The sequence below is a fragment of the Wyeomyia smithii genome, chromosome 2 (genome assembly GCF_029784165.1).
Source record: "Wyeomyia smithii strain HCP4-BCI-WySm-NY-G18 chromosome 2, ASM2978416v1, whole genome shotgun sequence".
Lineage (NCBI taxonomy): Eukaryota > Metazoa > Arthropoda > Insecta > Diptera > Culicidae > Wyeomyia > Wyeomyia smithii.
Genome location: NC_073695.1, coordinates 16,869,477 through 16,894,524, shown reverse-complemented (window position 1 = coordinate 16,894,524; position 25,048 = coordinate 16,869,477). Strand labels below are relative to the sequence as shown.

At 38.7% G+C, this 25,048-nt stretch overlaps 1 protein-coding gene across 1 annotated transcript; it reads right to left on the bottom strand.

Moving 5' to 3' along the window:
• Positions 1–2,343: 2,343 nt before the first annotated feature.
• Positions 2,344–20,291, bottom strand: LOC129726145 (cytosolic non-specific dipeptidase). The gene is made up of 5 exons (XM_055682829.1): positions 20,124–20,291; positions 19,822–20,056; positions 3,266–3,711; positions 2,528–3,200; positions 2,344–2,467 (listed from the first exon to the last, which is right to left on the bottom strand). The coding sequence occupies exons 1-5, from the start codon at positions 20,168–20,170 to the stop codon at positions 2,423–2,425; spliced, it is 1,446 nt and encodes a 481-aa protein (XP_055538804.1). The 5' UTR covers positions 20,171–20,291; the 3' UTR covers positions 2,344–2,422.
• Between the last annotated feature and the right edge of the window lie 4,757 nt (positions 20,292–25,048).

Below are 25,048 nucleotides of genomic sequence, written 5' to 3'. Positions count from 1 at the left end.
AAAAAGTAGAACTAGTCAATATGTTCTGCTAGTAAAAATGTTCTGCTATTTTTACGAATCAAAATGATCGGGGTTTCAATTCGATAGTCAATTGGTCAGTATCTCCTCTATGGCGTCAAGACACGATTAAAATTAAATGATTTTGAATAACAGAAAAAAATCAATTAAAAACACCGAGCATACTTAATGCTCGATGAATCTTTGAGACTCAACTGTCGAGGTTTGAAATACAAGAACTGAGCTTTGATTTCCTTTTACTATTGTTTAATTTTCCTAATGTCTTCGTGTCTTGAATATGAGTGCCATGTCCTCACAGTTTGTAAACTAGGTAGCAAAATGTTAGTACTAATCATTCCATTTTTTTCTTTTTCGATGATGACTTTCAAGTTCAGTAGAGTCGCAATTCTTACTACTTTTTGTTTTTTTTTCTACCCTGAATTAATTTCTGAGCATTGATTTCTGTTTTAAGATTTTTTTTGTAAAGGATATTTGATTTTTGCGTCCAATGAATTGAACTTTTGTAATATGAATTTTTAGCATGCTGTGATTATTACGCTATATTTTTCTTTTTTTTTTGTATGCATTATACATCTAGATTTTTTATATTTTGTGTATTCCTTGTTCGCCGTATTGTTTGATTTTAATCTTTTTCTTTTTGCTGCAAATTATGAAATCTTTATATTTCCGTGCATTTATAATATTTCTAGAGTCTTTTTCGTTTCAGTGTGTTGTCCTTTTTGGATGTTCCGTTGATGTGTTTTTTTCTCTTCTGTCGATCTATTTTCATCGTCCTGAAATTTTATTACTCTGTTTATTTTTTTCTAATTTGGCTGTGGGTTGTTGTAATATTTGTTCTATTATGTTCCAGTTATTTTTTTTTTATCCGTTTGGTTGTTTATTTTTGCTTTTGATCTTCCATTTTTTTCTACAGCCTTCTCTGCTGTTTGCAATTTCATTTTTGCTTCTTTCGTCTCTAGTTTATAAATTTTTTTTTTTTTACTCAAAGTATTTTCATGCATCTGTTCATTCAGTATTCTGTTGTTTTGTTTCTTTGATGAAGATTTCAAAGATTACAAATTTTCCCTGGGCTTGGTGGTTGAGCTCCTATCTCGGGTTCTTATAGCTTTACGGAATCCTAAGATGGAGCCACAAAACTATTGTATGAGAGTTTTGACAGCCCAAGGGCGCGTGCTCCCGGGTGGCGGATGGGAGCTAAGGGAGATGATGAGAGTCAGATACCTATGTTGTAGTCTTTCCTACTCTGTACTCGGCAATCTCCTATGTGAGAGAGTTTCTTAACAATATCAATTAACACTAAAGAATTTTTCTCACACGTGGACCAGACCACTAAGTGCAAGCTCTTTTCTTGTCTATATCCATGAATGCATTACAGTTCCACATGATACTTCGTTAATTATTAGATAAAATGAATTAATGCTTTTACTTTTTTCTGGCAGTGTGACTCTTATGCATTCATGGATAGACTATAGTTAAACGTGAACTATAATTCTTCACTTTTTACTGTTAGTTCCATGTGCAAAGTTGTATTGTTGTATGTATGTAGTATTATTTAGTAAACGTGTACGTGGTTTCTTTATAGACTACATCGTTCATATATACATTCTTTTTCTCTCTCCCTTTTTGTTTTTTTTTTTTTAAATAACTCACGATTTTTTTTCCGAGTTTCATAATGAAACTCCGAGTTTAGATGTCTAGATATGTGTTGAATTCACCAACACAGCGAAATTTGATCAAGGAACCACAGTTCTTTGTTTTCAAATTAAATATTATTATATCATGTTTTTTTTTTGTTTATTGATTAGCATATGTTGTTATTATTATGTTCTGTTTTCATTTTTATTGTTGTTATTATTGTTACGATTATTATTGATATCATCATTATTTTTATTATTATCATCTTATCATCATTATTTTTCAGCATAGTAAACTCAACAAACAAACAGATGCACATACATTTACACACACACGCACTCACACTTACACTCACTTACTAACATTCAGAGATCCTTGCCATTCCTTATCCTTCGGCAGTTAATTGACTAGTTATAACTCAGGGGTCTCGTCAAGATGCTACCCTAACAAGACAGTATTTTTGCAACTTGCCCAGGGTTATTCTAGTTAATTACACAGAATTTAATTGACCAGCTGGTTACTGAGGCTGTGATGCCAATCCTCTTATCACTGGTATAGCATGAATGGTGCCTCATAACACCAGGTACCCGGCCCTTGGCCCCCTTCTATACCTCACAAATACAAATACAAATTTAATGAAGATTTCAAATTTCAGGTAGCAGGAATTGGTAAGCAAAATTCACAAGAAAATTGTTTAGACAATATTTAATATTTATTCGTGATGCTTCGTTTTTCAGTAATAACACATTTTTTTAATTCAGATCATCCTTTAGACCCTGGCCACTTCATACAAGTACGCACCCAACAGTTTAGTCTGTAAATATAAAATATGTTTAAGAAAATATAACTTCTTAAACCGATTCCACCTGCTTACCCCTTCAATGTAGTTGCGTACATCAATCTTCTCATTCTGCGAGTGGGCGCCATCATCGGAGGCTCCCATCGGCAGCAAAAGCACATTTTTACCGGTGGTTTCTTGTAGTGTGAGCGTCACCGGTATCGAGCCTCCTTCGCGCGTCATATCAGGATCCACTCGGTAAACATGCTGAGTAGCTATCCGTGCGGCCTGATAGTGCGGATGGTGTGGATCTTCGGTCCATGGTTTGCCCCCATGGGCCATCCGGACGGCGAACTTGTTCGGTGAATCGCGCTCTTCCCACTTGCTGGTCAAGTACTCAGCCACGTACTTTTCCACCAGGTCCGGTGTTTGATTCGGCACAATACGGATTGAAAATTTGCCTATTACCTTCTTGGGGATGACCGTTTTCTGTCCGGGCTCGTAGAAGGCTCCTTCCACGCCGTGAATCGAGAGGCTCGGATGACGCCAACGGTGCATGAGAATCTTCGCCTTGTCCTCGCTGTGCATAAGCTTCCTAGCACCAAGCTGTTCGCGATAGTCAGCAACATCGAAAGCAATCGCTTCGTAGATTGCTTGCTCCGCTGGCAGCAGCGCAGCGACATCCTTATAAATGTTCGGAATCAAAATTCTACCCTCTTTGTCTGCTAGTGTTCCAAGAAGGTAAACCAGATCGTTCATCGCCTCATACCTGTTAGATTTTCACAAACTACTATTAAAACAGTTTACACTCAAATATAACCTATCGTAACTTACACAGTCCCACCAAACACGCCACTGTGCAAATCCTTAGCCGCACATTCAACTTCAACCTCAAAATAACAAATGCCTCTCAGTCCATAGGTAATACAAGGCTTATCCCGCCCCAGCCAGTAGTTATCGGAAATGCAAACATAATCCACATTGGACAAGAAATCATCTTTTCGTTTGAACAACAGTTCATCCAGCCCCTCGCTGCCGGACTCTTCCATCCCTTCGAAAACAAACTTCAGGTTCACCGGTAGTGGTTTTCCGATCGCTTGGAACGCTTCGATCGCATGGATCCAACCGAGCACTGGACCCTTATCATCGCTCGCTCCGCGGCCGAATAGTTTACCGTCCTTTTCCGTGAGCACAAACGGTTCCGTATCCCAACCATCCTCTCGAATCGCCGGTTGTACGTCTAGATGTCCGTAGAGAACGACCGTTTTCTTTTTCGCGTCCTACGTGATGATGAGATGATTGATGACATGTGAAAATGAAACAATTGAAGGTGGAATTATTTTTTTTGGAAACAATATCTGTGGATTATTGTACTCATTTGGAGCAATCGATTACGCTGCACTGTCTGATAGGGAGGACTTAGTCTGCGAGTACAGGTACATACTTGAAAAGATAACATGAATTGTGTCGGAGATTGGTATGTGGCTTGGGCTATCTCCAGGCAGAGGAGAAGCTATTTGTGTTCGAGTTAAGTGCTGAAAGTTATGTAAAGTTTGCCTTGGCAGGTGAGTATGTATAAAAAGCATTCTTCTATGTTCACATGGAGGATTTGATTGATTTCTTTTGAAGGGACTTTAACCCCAAACGGTCATTTGTCCCTGTCACATGAAGGATCATCGTATAAAGTCTTATAAGCATCAATTACGAGATCCTATATTGTATCCCAAGTAACACACAAAACATGTTAGAAAATAAGTAACAACGAAAGTAGTCATATAAATGTACTACAAGTGCAATTGAAAACATGAGTGCAAGAATGACAATCACTATCACTTGGTCTTTTCATAAGACGTTACAACATCTAATAACAACACTACGTACCTGTAAAATGCTTTTCCTTAGTACAATAGTCGTAGCATTCAACACCCAACTCAAGATTACTTGATCAAATTAATATTTAAATTATATGAACGATTTCTATATTTATTCAAAGCGGGTCGAAACGCGCCATCCAAAGATAAACACAACGCTTGCAGTGTAACCAATATCACTTCAGTTTTTTTGTTATTGTATATCTAACAACGTTTTCTAGTTTTGTTAGATTTTATATCCAGAATACGTAGAAACTATGCGAAAACAATTTCAATATTCAAGGGAAACAAACAACTCTTTTTGAAAAGTTGAATATTATTTTTGTCATCATTTTATAATCAATTAAAACTGCCACTGATAAAAGCAATTGTCGATCTAGTTGCACTGCGCAGACACAACACATTTGCGCATGCGCTTGTTAACAGTTGTCATAGCAACAGATTTGCGCATTGCCGTATTAGTACTCGAGATGTATTTTGCCACTTAATTATATCAAGTTGGCTTGCTTTCATGCAGTTATCGGTACTTGTTTTACTAGCCTTCATGTTTTGCGCTTTTCTGGTGATATTGATGTCATGGAATAGGTAACGTCAACTATTCTATATTAACGTGTGTTACTTGGGATGCTTTTCAAAACATCTTAAACCTCGTGAGTTGAATTTCAAGGCTCATTTTTTGTGATTTTTCAATGCACAATGCATATCAAACATATCCTAAAAATGGTGTTCCGGTAACTTTTAAAATTCACTCGGTTGGACTAAATTCAACAATCTTAGTGTCAAATGAAATGTTTGGCTTTCCTATAGGTTTTCCCGGGTTGTCTCTCAAACTAAGAAATTTCATAGCAATTTGATATGTGGTTCAAAAGTAATGAAAAGAAACGAAATTCAAAGACTATTTAAAACTGTAACTGCTTTGATCAAAACATGGCCTCAACAAAATTTAAATTTTGTAATGTGCTATTCGTACGTTCCCGGTATTGCTCGTGATTGAAGTGTACGAAATTCAAAGTCATTTCTTTTATTTCGCTATTTCTCCAGCACGAATATTTTACTCCTAATTAATACTATTTTAACTTTTTGCCTTTCTCCTAGAAAGGTATAGCAAGTGCTCCAAAGGGCCAAATGGCATATATCACTCGACTCAATTCGACGAGCTGAGCATGTTCTGTATGTATGGGTGTGTGTGTGTGTGCGTGTGTGTGTGTGTGTATGTGCCGATTTATATTTTCACTCACTTTTCTTAGAGATGGCTGGACCGATTTTAATGAAATTATATGCAAATGAAAGTTCTAGTTACCCCATAAGACCCTATTAAATTTCATTTTTATTTTAGAGGTTATGTTTAAAAATGTAAAAATCACGAAAAATCAATATCTCAAAAACCACACAACCGATTTCAATGAAATTGGTATCAAATCAACGGGCTATTTTAAAAACCCTTAACTTTTGAATTTTATATAGATTGAACATGTGGTTTAAAAGTTATGAAAAGACACGTCTTCTGAAAACTGTTTAATTTCACTCATGTTTCTCAGAGATGGCTGGACCGATTTCCACAAAATCAGTGTCTTATGAAAGGTCTAGTTACCCCATAAGACCCTATTGATTTTTTGGCAATCGGACTATTACTTTGCCTGTTATGTTTAAAAATGTGAAATCTAGCAATGAAAAGAAACATATTCCGAAGAATACATAAACTCACTCACTTTTCTCAGAGATAGCTGAACCGATTTTCACGAAATTAGTGTCAAATGGAAGGTCTAGCTGACTCATAACACCCTATTGAATTTTACTGTAATCGAACTGTAACTTCGTCTGTAATGTACCGAATTGTGAAAATCACGAAACTTCATTATCTCAGAAAGTACACAACCGATTTGATCAATAGTATTATCAGATGAACGGGCTAGTTAAGGGTTAACTGATGAATTATGATTAAACACGTGGTTTCAAAGTTCGGCTGCCCTATACGTTCCCATTTCATTTGATTATAATCGAACTAAGCAACCGTTATGTATAAAATTGTTAATAAAACAACGAAATTCTATTATCTCAAAGATTACACGGCTTATATGAACATAACTAGTGTCATACGAACGAGTCATCTCATAAACTTTCAAATAACAAACTTCATAACAATTTGATATGTGGTTCAAAAGTTATGGGAAAAAAAGAAATACAAAGACTATTTAAAACTATACTTGCTTTGATCAATGTATGTGGCCTTAAAATAATTTAAATGTGGTATCGTACCATTTGAATGTTCCCGGTATCGCTCGTGATTGAATTGTTGGAAATTAAGAGTCATTTCTTTTATCTCGCTATTTCTTGAGCATTCACATTACGTCAAATTTCATATTTTATACTTCTATTACAACATCATTATTTTAGAACCCAAAAAGTGAATACACATTTATTGGATTGAAGCGTTCATGTAAATCTATTTTTACAAATAATAAGTCTGAATGAGAAAGGCTGGGTCTGACCGCTAGGTGGATTAATTTTTTTTATTCTTATTTTGTGAAAACTTTGAAGCTTTGACATAGTTTGTGCACTGAAGCTCAAAATAGTTGTTTTAAAACAGATTCAATTCCTGGAAATTTAAGAGCCCCTCGTGTATGAAGAAGTGCGTCGAAATACCGTACAGTAAGTCCTCGTCGGGCTCTTCACTTCTACGTTGGCTTACGAAAAAACTTATTTAAGTCTCTGAAATAGTTACCCTTGCTAAGGGCACCAAAATCCACAGGAATGGTTAATAAGCTATAATATTTCATTTTCTCCTGTTCGAGCTCAAGGACAAAATCTGTGTTTACCAGTGCTTTTAAAAAACGTGAAAAAATATCAGAGTGGCGACTCAATTTCCAAAAATAAATTCCCTGATATTCCCTGATTCTCCCTGATGTTCCAATTTTTTTCCCCTGACAATTCTAATTTATTTTAAACTGGTTTAAGTTACGACTGATTCCTGCTAAAATTCGCACCGGTAATTAAAACAAATAAAAATTGTAAAAAAAAATTGCACTGGTCGACAAAAGCGAAAAAAAGTTGTCCCAAAGCTCAAATAAGTACCCTAGAAATTATAGCTTTTTAACCGTTCCTATTAATTTGGGTGCTCCCAGTAAATGCAGAAGTGCGTCAAAAGGCCGCAGGGTAATTGCTCGCCGTGTGCGTCATTTTTTCGTTTACTTACGGGAAAACTTTATGGAAGTCTTTGAAGACTTGAGCCATTTCTAAAACGTCTAGGGGCACTAACTTTTTGAGGGGCAATTAACTATTTTGAGACACACCTGTTTTGACAAGAAAATCATTCAGATTTGAATTTTCTGGTTGGATCAGTTGAATAATTATTTTAAAATCTTGACTGTAAAAAATAGAAAATTAGAAATTAACAGTTTCGCAAGCAAACCTTTATTCTGAACCCTGTCCAATGCTTTTTCTATGTATAGAAGAGCAGCTCCACTTGAATAACTTTCCGATTTATTAGCTCGTATCATCATAAATTGATTGGTCGACAACTTGAAACCTCAGCTGGATCTTTATCCGGCTTTAAAATTGGTGTTTTTGGCATTTCTTCATAATTTGGCTGAATATTCGTATTGAAACAATTTCTGAGAATTTCTCAAGAAGAACTTTAATAAAAATTTTCAAAATCCCATCGTCACCAGGTGCTTTTATATTTCTGAAAATTTTAATTAAGGATTTATTCTCATTTAAGCTAGTTCTAATTAATTCCGCTGGTAAAAAATCCGCGGGAATTCAACTGAAATCTGAACTTTGATTACAGTTTAACAAATATACCTACTTGAAATTTTTGGATCTATTTGAAAGGATTAGAGAACAGATCGATCTTTGAGTTTGTGCAAATTGTGCATGTAGTTGCTGAGTATGAAGAGTTTGAAAGTCATGTATCGAGGGAAACCCTATCACTCCGCGGGAATAGGGTTAAATAAAGCCTATATGCTAAAATGGATACGTTCTTCTTGAAAATTACTTTTCAGGAAAATTTTTCTACCAGGCAAAAATACTTAGTTTGCTGAACCAAGTACTAGCGCGTAGTTTCAGTCAATTAAAAAATGATCGATTATTTTTTGCATATTTTGAACTGATTTAGAATCTGAAATTTTCCCTGATGACCTTTAGAATTCCTTGATATTCCCTGATTTCCCTGATCGAAAAATTTAATCCCTGACATTCGCTGATTCTCCCGGTTTTTCCCGGTAGTCGCCACCCTGAATATGATATATGATGATAGGTGAGCGGTTCAGTTAGCTATATCCAGTGATGTACATCGCTAATCAAAAATTGAGCGACGCTGATCGCTAATCCGCTGTGTGGCTTGTTGATCGCTGATCAACAAGCCACACAGTGCAACGTTCTGCTGACAAAAATCAAAAATAGCAGATAATAGATATGCTTAATACATATTTAAGACATAGCAAAGCCTTCCCAAGCAACATATTTTATTACAAATAAGAGTTAGTAAGCATTATGTGACGAATTAGAAAAATCATGTGCGGTCTCTGTAACAAACATCATTACTACTAAAAAGCAAAGCCTTGGTGCTACATTCCGATTCGGAACTTGACCTTCTGTTTATTTATACACAGACTTCGCAGCCGACTGTTTAGTGTTCAGGACAATTGCGGGGCTAGCGCTACGATCCTACTGACACTAACAGTTTCTCCCGAGCCGAGACTCGAACCTACGACGACTGGCTTGTTAGGCCAACATCGTGCCTCGAGACCATCTGGAAGATTACTACTATGTAACCAAAAAAGCGCAAATTTGCAGTCTATATGCGACTATCCAGTTGTTACTTCTGATGTTTCTGTTTAACAATTAGGTCACATTACATATCAGTCGCAGTGAAACCGATAAAGCACTTCTTTCGTGTTACATTGTGCATTTCATGATACTTTTTCTAGTCAACTTGAAGTTTCAAATTAACAAATTTCCCAGATGTATTTGTCTAGCTTTTTCTCAGTACAGATGCCACAAAATGAGAAGCGACATATTGTAATATATAATCATGTCTTATAAATGTGAGTGGTTCTCTGAGATAATACATGAATTTGACATACAAATTAAAATCCATGGTGAAACTGATGATTTTGCTCACGTAAAAAGCACGCGCTCCGAATATGTTGGTGCATTAGTTGACTTAATTACTTTTATTTATCAGTAGAACAATTTCTCAACAAAATTAGCAATTTAAAAATAACCATGATATTTAAGGACAAGGTGTGCAAAAACTTTTAGTCGGTAGTAAGAGAATAAGTTTCACATTACATTCGGAAATCACAATTAGGTTATATGCATATGCATATATACATTGGTCCCATATTTTTTTCATTACACGTAATTTATGTGTAGAGCAGCATAAAATATTCCTGGATTAATGATATGTAAATGTTTTGTAACAACAAAATAAACATAAATAATAGAGAACTAAATGATAATAAAAATATAGTCTCATTGTGGTGGCGTTTAAGTCACTTTTTCGTCGTCTATAAATAATTTGAATTTGCTTTACAAGTCTTATCCCAAAATGGAAAACATTCCCGGACAATTATTTTATACTTCTGTAAAAGAATTTGGCGTTTGAGACATTTTTGCGATTACGTATGTAACACTCATCATTTATGCAAATAGTATCTCTTACATAAAATCATTACATAAAATTTTTGTTTCACACCTATATGCAAACATTACTGGACAGACTGTTTGATTATAACTGGTAAACGGATAATTGTAATGGATAATGCGTACCATCGTCACAGAGAACAGACGCTCATCTTATTTTCAAAAGATGTTTAAAAACTTGCAACCGTAATTTAACAGTAAGTGGTAATGCTCCCGCTATGTGGCGCCCTTGTCACTTACAAACCAAGCCTTGATATCGATAAAATATCGATACGGCAATATTTATGCAGTGCAACTAGGGCACCACAATACAGATGTCGTTAGTGTATTGACGTATTTTTATTCAAATTTTTACACCCGATTTTCAAATTTCTTTATATGAACATAAATGTCTGTTCTCTGTGCCATCGTTGCCAAGTGCACCTTCTACAGGAATAAAATAGACCCCACATGTGGTAATTAGCGTTTTAATCAGCCACTCTTATTCCGACCTTCACGTGATGCCAGTTGAGATACGAACAACCAAAATAAGATGGGATATCCAACCACGGTGGGAACTTGATCGTATGCTGACAAGGAAGGATTGTTCTTTTGAGATTCAGAGCATCTGTCCTCCATGTTGAGGCGGCTCAAAACGACGTCTGTACTCCAAGTTAGGGGTTGCCGATTACCGTCCTCGTGCCAACGTGGGACTCTGAACAGTATAGTGCACGATGGCCCTCTGGAGAGACAGGGGGTTGGTGCGCAGGCCTTACAAGACGTAAAACACCCATAAGTAATGAACAAGGAACAAAAAAGTGCGGACTGGAACAATCGGATGAGGAACTGCCGATCTCTTAATTTCCAAGGGAGCACACGAGTACTCTCCGAAGTATTGAAATTTCGCAAGTTCGACGTCGTAACACTACAGGAGGCTCCATGGTACGTACGCTCAGGAGGGCTCAATGGTACGTACGTTCCGTGATGGTCATGCCATCTACCAGAGCTGCGGTAAGTTGCCGCCGGCAACACACATGAACTGGAGACAGCTTTAATGGTGATGGGTAAGATGCGGAAATGGGTGATTGGGTGAATTCTACGTGCAGTTGAAGCGTCACTTCGACCACTGCCCAAAACACGATATCAACACACCAAATTTTCATTGCTGGAAACCAGCAATATTTTGCTGATTTTTGGTGTGCTGTGTTTCCAGCAATCTGTTCAGCAAAATGAAATTTGCTGATTATTCAGTAATGCTCAATTGCATAAAAATGACAGATCGTTTGCTGCATGTTCAGTAAAACAAAATACAAATTGCTGATTGTCAGCTATGACAATTTGCTGTACATTCAGCAAAGCATTAATCAATTTACTGGTTAACCAGTTAGTTCAAGGGAACCATGTTTCCCTCAGGCACCAGCTTCCATCCGCCCATCGGATCATAGCCAAATTACTGTTGAACTAGAGATGTATGATTATCATTTCAACCTTTAAGTTCATCTAGCCCAACAGTGACTTAGCTATGGTCCCATATCCGCTATCAGGAGCTTAGAGATGATCCCGTACCAGCTGCACAGCGATTTGGCGCGTTTTACTAATGTCAGCTTGACGTAAAATATTTTGACATATCAATTCTTTCGCTGGATTCCAGCAAACATTCATTTACTGTTTTCTGTTCAGCAAATAGATTTGCTGTATTTTTGCGAATCACTGAATCGATTACTGGTTTTCAGTAAATTTATCAATGAAATACTGGTTTACAGCAAAAATAAAATTACTGAACGAAATTCAGTAAACTGTAAAACTGAATTACAGCAAACTTTTGAAAAAAATGCTGTGATTCAGTAAACAAGTGATTTGCTGATACACTTTCAGCAATGTACTTTGCTGAACCATAAAGAGAATTTTTGGTGTGAAGATCGTCATCGGGGATTTCAAAGCTCAGGTTGGCAAGGAGGAAGAATATTAACCGGTGATTGTTGACAAAATTCAGTATCGCCGCCCGTTTCGGTTGGATCTCGCGCGACTGAAGCAGCCGAAACCGAAAACTAGACGTGTTCGCTCGAAGCTGCGCTGCCGGAAAGAACAACAGGAGGAAGCTTCTCTCGAGTACTGTTGGAATATCATCAACACAGCCATCAACAGCGTAACGGAGAACGTCATCGAGCATGTGGGACGAACCCAACGAAACGAGTGGTTCGATGACGAATGTAGGAGGGTGATTGATGAGGAGAACGCTGCGCAGGTGGCTAAGATGAACAGTGCCACTCGTCAGAATGTGGAGAGACGCACAGAAGATGTAGCGAACCCAAATCTTCCAGGAGCAGAAGCGCCGCCTGGAGGAGAGGAGTATGTAAAGCTGGAACAGCTGCATCATTCTCAGGAAACGCGAAAGGCTTTGTGCCGTGAGCTGAAATGTGCTGGGATAAAGATTTGAGTACATAATCTGACGGACGATTGTGAGGTAACCGAGACGTGTAGGCCGCATTTCGACGAACACCTGAATGACGTCTAGGCAGAGAACCATGGCGGCGGTCAAAGTGATTCCGTCGGTGCGACAAACGTAGAAGACGTGTTAGCTCCAACGAAAGGCAAAGTTAAGGATGCTATCAAACAGTCGGAAAACAAATAAATCGACTGGGGAGGATGGTATGGGAGCGAAGCTTAAGAAGATGGGCACGGGAAAGTTGGCCACCTGCTTGCACCGGCTGATTGCAAGAATTTGGGATACAGAGCAGCTACCGGAGGAGTGGAATGATGGTGTTATCTGCCCTATCTATGCCACCTACAAAGTGCTGTCCCAAATTAGTTTCTGTCGACTCTCATCGTTAGCCAACAGATTTGTGGGAAGTATTCAGGCCGACTTCGTGGAAGAACGCTCTACGACGGACTAAATCTTTACCATACGGCAGATCCTCCAAAAATGCCGTGAATAAAAAACCCCAACGCACCATCTATTCATCGACTCCAAAGCCGCGTATGACACTATCGACCGAAAAAAGCTATGGAAAGTCATAAACGAAAACGGCTTTCCAGGGAAGCTGATTAGACTGATAAAGTCTACGGTGGATGGAACGCAGTGCTGTGTGCGGATGTCGGGTCCATTTGAATCCCGCATGGGGTCTCTCCTACCTGTTATTAAACATTGCGCTACAGGGTGTAATGAATCGAGCGGACATCAACAACCGGGGTACTATATTCAACAAATCCAGTCAACTCGTTTGCTTTGCTGATGACATGGACATTGTCGACATTGTATATCTTGGCCCTCTCGTAACTTAGGACAACGATATCAGTCGTAAGATCCGGAGGCGTAGTTTCAGCGGAAGTCGTGCCTACTATGGGCTCCAATAGCAATTGCGGCCGACCAGACTAAGCCCTCATATGAAGTACAAAACGCTCATAAGACCGGTTGTTCTTTACAGGCATGGAACGTGGATAAAGCTCGAAAAGGACCTGCGAGTGCTCGGAGTTTTCGAACAACGGATACTAAAGATAATGTTTGGAGGCGTGCAGAATAGAATATGGAGGCGGAGGACATTCAACAGGTGGCTAAAGTTGGACGTATACGCTGGGCCTGCGAAGATGGTGTTTGCCTCGAATCCGGTAGGAAGAAGACAACCAGGGGCGCCAAGATGGGTAGACCAGGTGGAGCGAGATCTGGCGAGGAGTATACAGTGCCCCACGGCTTGGAGAGCGGCATCCAATAACTGAGTGAATCCGAGAAACTTTGTGAATCAGACCATGTCATTATGACGGAAGGCCAAATAAATAAATGTTTTGATTTGTGTTCCGCATTCCCATACACTCAACACACTGTGCACCTTCGCGGGACATGTATTGAAAGAATAAGTATGGCGGTGAAGGAGGGGTTGTGTGAAATGATGGGAATTCCTGTTGATAAGAGGATAAAAACATTTGATATACTTATTGCACTTTGACTGGATATTTTCAATGTGCTCCTTGAAAGTAAGATTCTTGCTCCTTGAAAGTAAGATGTGTTTTTGAAGCATTAGGGGCAATCTTCCATTTTTGTAAGTATGAAGAAAATATATTTAAACTTTTTTGAAGCCGACTGCATATAACACGAAGGCTTTTTCCTTTTGCGGAAATGCTTGTTTCGTCACAAAACAGAGATTTCACAACCTGGTGGTGAATCAGGAAGATCAGAAGTAAAAATGTTATATAAGATTGGGCCCAAAATACTCCCCTGAGGCACACCAGCTCTAACAGGCAATCTATTAGATTTACCATTTAGATAGTTAACCTGGAGAGTGCGGTCAGTTAAATAACTTTGTATCATTTTTGTGAGGTAAAGCGGAAAACTGAAATTTGACATTTTAGCTATTAAACCTTTATGCCGAACACTGTCGAATGCCTTTTCTATATCTAGGAGAGCAGATCCAGTCGAATAGCCTTCAGATTTATTAGTTCGAATCATATTTGTTACTCTAAGTAACTGATGAGTAGTGGAATGCCCATGGCGAAAACCAAACTGCTCATTTGCAAAAATTGAGTTCTCATTAATATGTGTTATCATTCTATTAAGAATTATTCTTTCAAAAAGTTTGCTAATAGAGGAAAGTAAACTAATTGGTCGATAACTTGATGCCTCAGCTGGATTCTTTTCGAGTTTTAAAATTGGAGTGACCTTGGCATTTTTCCATTTCGTAGGAAAATGTGCTAGTGCAAAGCATCTGTTAAAAATTTTTACCAAGAAATTTAAAGAGTTTTCGGGAAGTCTTTTGATGAGGATATAGAAAATCCCATCATCTCCTGGTGCTTTCATGTTTTTGAATTTTTTGAGAATGGTTCGCACCTCATTAAAGTTTGTCTCCAATACCTCTTCGGAAAGAAATTCTTGGGTGGTGATCTGAACATACTTTGGTTTACTTCATTTTCAATAAGACTTACTACGTTCAAATTGGAGTTATGAACAGTCTCAAACTGCTGAGCAAGTTTTTGAGATTTTTGTTCATTCGTTAGAAAAATGCAATCACCATCTTTAAGGACTGGAATAGGCTTCGAGGGTTTCTTAAAAACCTTCGAAAGCTTCCAGAAAGGTTTTGAATAAGGTTTCAGTTGTTCAACTTCTCTCATGAAATTCTCATTTCACAAGAGAGTGAATCTATGTTTAATTTCCTTTTGTATTTCTTGAAAAATAATTTTCAAAGCAGGATCACGAGATCTTTGGTATTGACGTCTCCGTATGTTCTTCAAACGTATAAGAAGTTGAAGTTCACTGTCAATAATTGGTGCATTAAATTTCACTCGAGCCTTAGGAACTGATAAATTCCGGGCATTAAGTATTAAGCTGCTAAAATTTTCTAATGCTCTGTCAATGTCAGCACTATTTTGTAAAATAATATCATCATTCAAATTTTCCTCGATCGTAGAACGATATCTATCCCAATTAGTCTTGTGATAATTTAACACAGATCTAGTGGGATTTAAAATAGTTTCATGGGAAATAGAAAATGTTATGGGAAGATGATCAGAATCAAAGTCAGCATGAGTTAATAAATCACTGCATGAATGGCTTTGATTTGTTAGTACCAAATCAATTGTAGATGGATTCCTAATAGAAGAATAACATGTAGGACCATTTGGAAATAAAACTGAATAAAATTCAGCCGAGCAATCATTAAACAATATTTTTCCATTGGAATTGCTTTGAGCATTATTCCAAGATCGATGTTTCGCATTAAAATCACCGATGATTAAAAATTTAGATTTATTTCTTGTGAGTTTTTGCAAATCTCCCTTGAAATAATTTTTCGCTCACCAGTGCATTGAAAAAGCAAATACACTGCGGCTATAAATAAAATGCCAATACTTGTTTCAATTTCAATTCCCAAACTCTCGATTACTTTGGTTTCGAGATGGGGTAAAACACGATGTTTTATTCGACGATGGATAACTATTGCAACTCCACCACCGGCAACATTAATTCTATCAAACTTATGAACCATATAATTTGGGTTCTTTTTTAGTTTAATATTTGGCTTTAAAAGCGTTTCAGTCACAACTGCAATATGCACATCGTGGACTGTTAAAAAATTGAAAAATTCATCCTCTTTCGCTTTTAAAGAGCGAGCAATCCAATTTAGAAAATTTACAGCATTATTTAAAATCATTGCTGAATTTCAATTTCATAACAATATTAGTTGTAAATTTTATACCTTCTTGAACAGCCTCGTACATCGAGTTACAGTTCAACAAAACGGACATTAGCTGCAGCATGGATTGTTGTAGGTATTCAATCTTTTCGGGAGTTGGATTACCTAAATCAATACTGGCTGACTTTTCAGCACCAAACACGAATGGTTTGTTACTGTTTGAGTTTGAAATATTACCTGAAAGGACACTGGCATATGAACAGCCTGGTGTTGCCTGAACAGGATTATTTTTCTGAAATTTGTTATCTGAATTTAAATTATTACCTACAGACACACCTGCTAATGAAAGTGCTGGTGATGCCTGAACAGTACTGAAAGTCTTTTGATAACCCACATTGACAACAGGTTGTTTAGAATTCCTACGTTGTCTAGAAGCAATAATTTTTGACCTTACAGAACAATTAAAGAAATTAGATTTGTGATTTCCCCCACAATTTACACATTTGAAACTATAAGTGATCTCTTTCAAGGGGGCAGATATCTTTCGTGTGACTAGTGTCACCACAAATCATACATTTTGCAGCCATATGGCAGTTTCGAGTTCCATGACCATAGGCTTGACAATTCCGACATTGTGTAAGATTATGGATTCCTCCATGTCTCTTGAAATTTTCCTACTTTATTCGCACGTTGAATAAAACACGTGCTTTTTCTAAACATTTTAAATTATGTACTTTGGTACGATCAAAATGTACTAAGTAATTTTCCTGGTGTATTCCAGTTTGAAAAATTTTGGCATTTGCCTTTCGTTTCATCAAAATTACTTGGTTGGGGGCAAAACCCAGAGGCGTCTCGTCCACCTGTTCAACCTGTTCATAGGACATGTAGACAATCTCAGAAAAAAGTGATTTTTTCACATTTGAGAGTGGATGAAAAATCATCGGAGTAATTTATTTGTAATTTCAATGTTATCCCGATTATCCTTATTTTATTTTCTATATAGTGGAAATGTATGCACCGTGAAGAATGTAACCTGATGGGCTACATTTCAGACTACGCCATACAACTCACACGCAACGCTACCCACACGCAATAATGACTACCGTTTGTTCAGACCTTTCACCCGAACTAACCGTCGTTAAACACTTCTCTGCACCTTCAAGTGCGGCAGGGTAGACGCCAGGGGGAATCTATCTGTCAAATATCGTGAAACCATGATCAACACATTTGGCAACAAGGCGTTTGTATGTTTTGAATTTTGTCGTTTTGATCGAAGTAAAATGGAACGTTCTCATTTAACAAAACTCGAGAAATCGCTGAAAACTTTTATTAATAATGCGTTCCGTAGTGAAATTTTGGGACAGCAACAAGTTTTTAACGAAAATTGGTGATGTTTTATCGCCACATTGGTAATTTATCAAACGTCATGGACCAACAAACTTCATGGACCAGAGTTGATCTGCGATAACGCACACATATATGAAATTTGACAGCGGTAAATCCCCCCTGGTAGACGCAGTCATTTATGCTCACCACTACTAATACGACGCCTCGCGTAAAAATGACATTTTTGGTTCAAACTTTCTGCTGAACAAAACCGATGTCAGCGAGAGAAAACATTCATTACACACCACCTCTCTTTAGTGTCTGGTAATCTGTTTCGTTATGCCTTTCTGTTTCTTCTCTCGACGTCATTAAAATTTGAGAGAGACCACGTGGCCGCGAGAGTTCGCAGATCCATCTTCAGAGCTTTTGTAGTGCAAATGAAAAACGAGCAAATTCATTCATTATTTCTGTCAATGTGGTGGAATTCTTCCGTCGATGTATAGTTTCATTCAAACCTCTACACCAATTGTGTTCATTCGAAAACTTGAACCTCGCATAGTCCGCATAGTATACGTTTGTCTTCTTACGCGCTGCTTTCATTTAGTTTAAAATTTCAACATCGTCAAAGGAAACGCTTTAGCATTGAACAAAGATAGGTTTTTTACTCATGGCAAATAGATCATAAACATAATTTTAATTATCGTTGGACAAAACCTGAATGATACTGACATTGCATATCACAACGCCATCCGTCGAGCGAACTTTTCTTGTTCTTCAACGGATCCAGAGTTATTTACGACTAAAACCGTTTATGAGAATTATGATGTGATAAATGTGGATAAAGTTTTGAAATGATGCAGATATCATTATTCTACGAGAAAATTATCGGAAAACTCGCGGTCATAATAGACCGTAGAATTTCTTTGCCATACAGATAAATGTAGAGAGATAAAAATGTAGAGAGTTAAAAGTTTTCGAAACTGTTATCACGATACTGTTGTTTCAGTGTTGCAAATGTTGATTGACCAGGTAGCCCACTTGGTCACGCGTCGCCTCTGGCAAAACCAAGTGATTCTGACAAACAATCTTTGATTTAATCAATACTTTGATCATTTGAGAGACCTTTCAACACAGCCTTAAACGGTCTCTCGTTTTTGGCATCAAAAGAGTAAAGTTTATACATCTTTTCAGTCAAATACTGTAAAAGATGTTTATGGCCATCAAAAGATTCGGCCAAAATACGAATTTCGCCTTGGCGACCAATTTGAAAATTAACTTTCACATTCGATAGAAATGATGATAGTTCTGATCGAAATGCTTTAAAGTTTGCTACAAATACCACAATAGGTGGAACTTTAACCTTCTTCATAACGGCTTTATGCTCAGTATGAGAAGTTTGGAAATCTAGAATCCCCAACAGAAAAAAGAATATCATACCTGTTAGTCGAAATTTCAGTGTCACTTGGAGGAGATGCCTCACGTTTCCTTGATGCCGCATCAAAGCGAGCTTTTTTATTTTTTCCAGGCATAACTGGACAAGTTCACTACACTTTCACTTCACTATAGAATTTGAGTAGAAATATCTCAAACCAAATTAATTCACTCGTTAACTTTAAAACCAAATTTATGACTTTGCCTTTCAACAGGTAGTCTTTTAAAAAGATTGCCTGTTGAAAGCGAAAAACAAAATTTTAATATCTCTCGGTAGTCTAAGACTGTACTGTAGGACCATAAAACTACTGTAGGACCATAAAACTAGGCCATCCCCCGGAATAATCACAAATCTACAAAATTGCAACTTAGCTCAAAACATTTTATCTGCTAGCGTTCAGACCAACTCGCAGGTTCATTGATCGATGCGGCAGCCCAAGTGCACTTAACGTAAACAATGTCGTTAGAAAATATATATATAGTAAGCTTCACAAAACAAAACAAGCTGACTGAGTCACTACTAGCGTCGGCTTTATTATTGCTCGATGCGTCAGCGTATTAAATGTCCGTTTTGTCACGAGCCACTGTGTTGTTGTTGATGTAAAACAATGAACGTATATTTTTCCTCGTAAGGATCATTTTACATGTTTCCAACATTGAACACGATCCCTGCCGCTCGATTAGCAGCGATCGTGTAGGCAGACTGTGAGTCAAACTCGGAAAAAAGTGGTTTGTGCACTGAAAACACTGTTAGCGTCTACTGCAGTATTTGTGTGGCTTCGAAAAGCCGCAAATGTGATTAAAATCAGCAGGTTGGAATTGAATTTTTTTTAATGTTTCGAATTGCACTTTGCTTTCAGCAAACAAGGCAATCCTTATCAAATATGTTTGCGATAAAATATTTCAAGCTAACCCTGTTTACATTAGGTTCTTCTCAGATGGTACAACGCAATAGAAATGCAGCAAAGATTTTTTGTTGTGAATTCAGATAAACTTCTGCTGACGCGACCATACTCACATTACCAAGCGATCCCAAGATGACGTTGGGCAGATCGATCACACGCCCATCCGGCAGGGTTTGTTTGCCGACGTCCGCCAATTCCACGGTCGCGCCAAGCGTCCGCAGGCGATCCGCTACCCAGTTGACCATTCGCGAGATCTCCGGTCGGGATTCGGGCCAGGCAGACACCGACTTGATGGCCACGGTTTCCGCCAGAGCCTGGATATACTTTGCCTTGTTAGCTTCGATGTGGCTGCGAACGAAAGAAAAATCAATGTTATTTAAAATTCTACTTTTATGAATGAAGTAAAATTTCTCACTTGAAAAGGGTTTTCAAAACCACGGGAACCTCAGCTTTGCTGGCCATTTTTCTCCCACTGATTCGTCTGATAACAATATGTGATAATAAGGAACAAAAACCACCACCGAACAAAACAATCTTTTCCGATTCGCGATTCGCTAACGACTGACCGGCAATCGAATATCTGACAGTGACATATAAACCCGCTAGACTTCTTCTTATACGAAGAAAGAAAGCGTGTGTACGGAACTGCGCGAGAGACAGCCGACGCGTAGCGTGAATACTACTACTCACACACAGAAAATCGAAAGATAAGAGCATGCATATTGATAATAGTGAACCAAAGTGCTACTGTTTGGGAAGGGCCGAAGCAAACAATGTTGACTCACTTTACTTTGGTTACTTTAGAGATGCGGTCATTGATACCAGATCAGTGACTTTACACCAAATCTGATTACTTATTTTTTGAGGGCCGATTTAATTTTACAATCAATGTATATGTACTTAGTGCAAAACTAAACTAGTCCTTTCGGTATAGTCCGAGTTTTTATGCTGATGTACATTCTGTGCAACAATTAACCACATAATGAATTGCAATCATTCACATGTCGCTAGGCAGATAAAATGCAAAATAATCGTGTTGTACATTAGTTACCATAAGACTTCACTGCTTAATATTTAAAAAAGGAAAAGTTTCAAGGTCGAATTACCACGTGCAACTAACTAATTAAGTGCGACGCGCTTGCATACACTTACTTCACCAATTAGAGGCGAGCCGTGGAGGCTCGTGGTGTGTCAAGAAGTTGTCGCCATGTTGCTCAGTTCTCAGCTGTGTTTCGTCAGTTTCCCAGGCGTCTCATCATCGGCAAGTTTCCTTCTATCTGATCGAGCTATCGTGCATGCTGTGCTACTTTATTTCTGGCGCTGGTGGGGTTGCTGAAGAGAAGCGATTTCACAGGGTTGTCGTCCGGCATCCTAACGACGGGACCGGCCCACTGCCCTGCCGTAATATGACATTATGACGTGCATCCATTTGTCAGTTTTTCAATACGGCCCAAAAACGAACGGGTTACTTGTCACTTTTGTATTGAAATGGTGCATACGTCATTTCGTTTTCTTGATTTTATGCAACGTACGGATAAGTAACAACTAGAAGAAAAATACCAAAAGATCGCATGCACCGTCCGTTCGAAAACTTCAAAGCCCTTTAAGTTCACCGCGAGAAACGTTGTTTTCTCGGTTCCGTAGAGGACTACCGGTCTTATCAGGGTTTTGTACAGCGTCAACTTTGTGAGCCGTCGCACTCGATTCGATGAAAGTGTCTTCGGTAGTGAAAAGTAAGCACGATTCTCAGCTCGGATGCGTCTGCTTATTGTTGTTTTTTTTTGTCAGCGGTCACCAGTGACCCCAGATATACTAACTCGTCGGCCACCTCAAGCTTATCGCCGTCTACAGAGACTTGAGTTGGGAGGCTGATGCTGTTCTCCTTGTAACCTCTCGCTCTCATGTATTTAATTTCTGACTTGTTACGAGTTATGATGTCGAAGTCAATTATGAAGCTCACAGGCTGAACAAACCTTGTGAAAATCGTGCCCCCCATGTCGATGCTCGCCCTCCGGATCATACCCTCAAGGGTGATGTTGGACAAAAAACAGAAAAGCCCATTACTTTGTCTCAACCCTCTGCGCAATACAAAGGAACGCGAAAGTATCACCGAAACAAGCACTTAGTACATCGCTTGCACCATGTTGGCCTTGATCAATCGCGTCAGCTTCTATGGAAATCCGTTGTCGTGCATGATCTGCCATAACTGTTCTCGATCGACTGTATAATAGGCCGCGACATTTCCGAAATATTTGTCGGACTGAAAACATCTGGTCCGTGGTGGCGCGAGTTCCCATAAAGCCCACTTCACGAACTTTCTGGTTGAAGGCTGCATTGATCTGGTTTGTAGGCGGCATTGATAAGCAAGATACCGCGGTAGTTGTGGCATTCAGCTCACCGTTGATAGGGCAGATGATTCCTCCATCCACTCGTCTGGTAGCTTCGCATCCTTTAAATCCTGGGAAAGCCCCAATGCAGTGCGCTAGCCATGCTTGAAAAGCGCACTCGGCAGTCCGTCTTTGCCGGCGGCTTAGTTGTTCTTGAACTTCTCGATCTCAATGAACTTCATGAACACCGAAAGTTGGTACTCGGTAATGTTCAGTTGGTGCTCCTAGGTCAGTTCCTTTTCCACTTCTGCTTGCTGTATCGCCATTTAGGTATCCATCGAAGTACCTTTTTCGCCTGTTGACCACCGAGAAGGCTCCCGTCCATAGCGGCACAAATCCTCTGCAAGACTGGTTCGCCTTCTCAAAAAACTTACGCGTATCGCTGATACGGGACATCAGGTGCCTCCACTTCTAGTGCTCCTTATAGCTTCATTAACAGATGTCAAAAATAAACACCAATCTCCCACTGTGAAAAGACAGGATGATTTTAATGTTAGTGACTGAAGAGATTTTCCGCCATAGAAAAACTCTAATTGTCCGTTAGGATTGAATCTAGACGAGGCTGGGTGGTTGTGAGAGGATCACGTTAGCCAACAACTATCGACACCTATATCGGTGTTAGGATTCGAGCCCAAGCCCCAGTGTGGCTGGCGGAGACGTTACCAACTATCCTAGTCCGACGTCACTGAAGAAACTACCAATGCAGCACCAATCATAGTAACCCATTTTTTAGCAGAAAAAAATGACAGCTCTTTCAGTCGAACTTTAACCGTGATAGCGAAAACAGTGAAGCTACTCCGTCTAGGAGTGTGAGCGTTCAAAGAACGGTACCCTGCCGCATCGAAAAAAGACATCGTGCGGCACTTTGTGGACGCCGGATACGCCCGTTCCGACATCTACAACATCATGGCACTATTGGTCAACAATCAGAGCATCGAAAGAAATTCTGGTTTCAGACGGCCGACGACCTTAAACGACAAGAAGCTTCAAAGGATGCTGAAGAGGGCCGAGGGAAAAGTAGCTACATCGCTGCGTGCGTGCGCTTGGCCGGAATATATATCAGGAAGTGGTCTCGGAGTTGCAGGTAATGACGCAGCGGCAGTGGCTCAATAAGATGGTCAAGTAGATTTTTGTTGGTGAATCGTGACATGGCGGTGGTGATGGACGACAAGACCTATCTCATTCTAGATTAGGGTTTGCAATCCCGGGAACGATTTCCCGGGAATTATCTTTTCCCGGGAATAGAAATATTGATTCCCGGGATTCCCGAGCTCCGCGAAGAATTTCCCATACATTATTGCAATAAAACTGAATATCGTATCAAATCGCGAAACTTACGTCGTAAAAGTGTAAACCAGCTAGCATTATTTGAAGCAAATATTTGCCTAAAAATAACATCAATATTTGCTTGTAGTGTAAAGTCAAATTATTTGCTCAAATTATTTGTCAAAAATATGTGCTGTCTTATTCCTCTAGTGCCCAAGTTAATTTCTAGACGGGCTTCGGTAAAATCACTATGAACCATTATAAACATTTTTTAAGTATTTATTGAAGCTTTTCAGAACTTCGACTGAAGCCCGCCAAATGGCGGCATTGGGCACTAGAGGGTTATTCAGTAAACGATAAATTAAGCAAATATTTACTTCGTCTAATGTCTTTTTTGCTACTTAGTTTACTACTAAGCGGATAGTTGCTTGATATTTTTCTTTGTTTATTGGCAAAAATTTTTGAAACTTGTAAATTGATAAAAAAAATGAAACCCGGAAATCAATGCGACCAGAAATAAATAAATTAATAAAACTCAGTCAGTGTAACTTGGGTCGTGGCCGTAATTTCACATTAATAACGTGGGCGTTCTAATGCCCTAAAACCTGCCTGCCTAACACTCAGCTTTGTCTTCAACAAACTAAAAGTATTGGACTATTGGACACTTCAGTTTCTAATGAAATGTTGCAAGAGCTGGAATCGGTGACCAGACACCAGCGGTGATTCAGCGAACTTATGCAAAGTTTTACAGAAGGAAATAACAATATTTGAGCTTGACGGAAAGTTGTCAGCGGATCTGAAGCGATTGTTCGACGACATAAAAACCCTGAAACCTACTCTTCTGCTAACATTTGCGACAAAAATCGATCATGAATTTCTGGAGTGAAGTTAAATAGGTTCTGTATTTGAATTCGTTTTTCATCAACGATTGTTTGATACCTTTTCTTAAAAAACTTTATTTGAAATCTCATTTTTATTAAGAATTTTTCCCATTCCCGGTTCCCGGGAATTCCCGGAGAATGAGGTTTTTTATTTCCGTTTCCCGGGAAATCAATCAGCCTTCTTGAGAGGCGCTGCTGTGGCTGACAGTCAACGAGAAGAAGATGTCAAAACTGCTATTCTTTCGCTCCGGACTGCTCGTGAATTGGGAAATTTATAGTGCGAAGTGCTTACCGGAAGTTGCGTCGTTCATCAAGAAATATAGACACTCAAGCGCTGATCAGTGCGAATAAGTACACTAACAGGACGAATCCTAGCGCTGTACAGGACAATTGCTAGCATTGTACAGGACAATTGCTAGCGCTAGGATCTTATTGACTCTAACGGTCGCTCTCTCTGTCAAGATGCGCATATATGACGACGCATCATGTCTCTATAGACCAACCGGAAAATGCCTGGAACCTTCCAGCGTTTGTGAGATAGCAGAAAATGTGTAGTGCGTTGAACTGAAAACAGCAGATGTCAAGCATGCAGTTAACAAAAAAAAAAAAAAACCCCGCACAATATCACTAAAACCCGAACGATGTAAACAGAAACATCAACTTGAACTAACTACTCAAGATGTGAGTATCAAATTAAAGCGCAAACTTATTAAGCAGAAACTGAAAACTGAAAATAAATTAATTGAACACAATTCAACAATAAAATAGATCGAAAATAATGAGAATCGTCGGACAAACGTGTGAAT

What these genes read in the sequence shown, in the direction of transcription:
- LOC129726145 (XM_055682829.1), bottom strand. Translation starts at nt 20,170, where the DNA reads ATGGCCAGCAAAGCTGAGGTTCCCGTGGTTTTGAAAACCCTTTTCAA. An exon ending in TCTTGGGATCGCTTGGTAAT is followed by an intron (nt 3,712 to 19,821) that starts GTGAGTATGGTC and finishes ATCATCACGTAG; the next exon opens with GACGCGAAAAAGAAAACGGT. An exon ending in GGCGTGTTTGGTGGGACTGT is followed by an intron (nt 3,201 to 3,265) that starts GTAAGTTACGAT and finishes AAAATCTAACAG; the next exon opens with GTATGAGGCGATGAACGATC.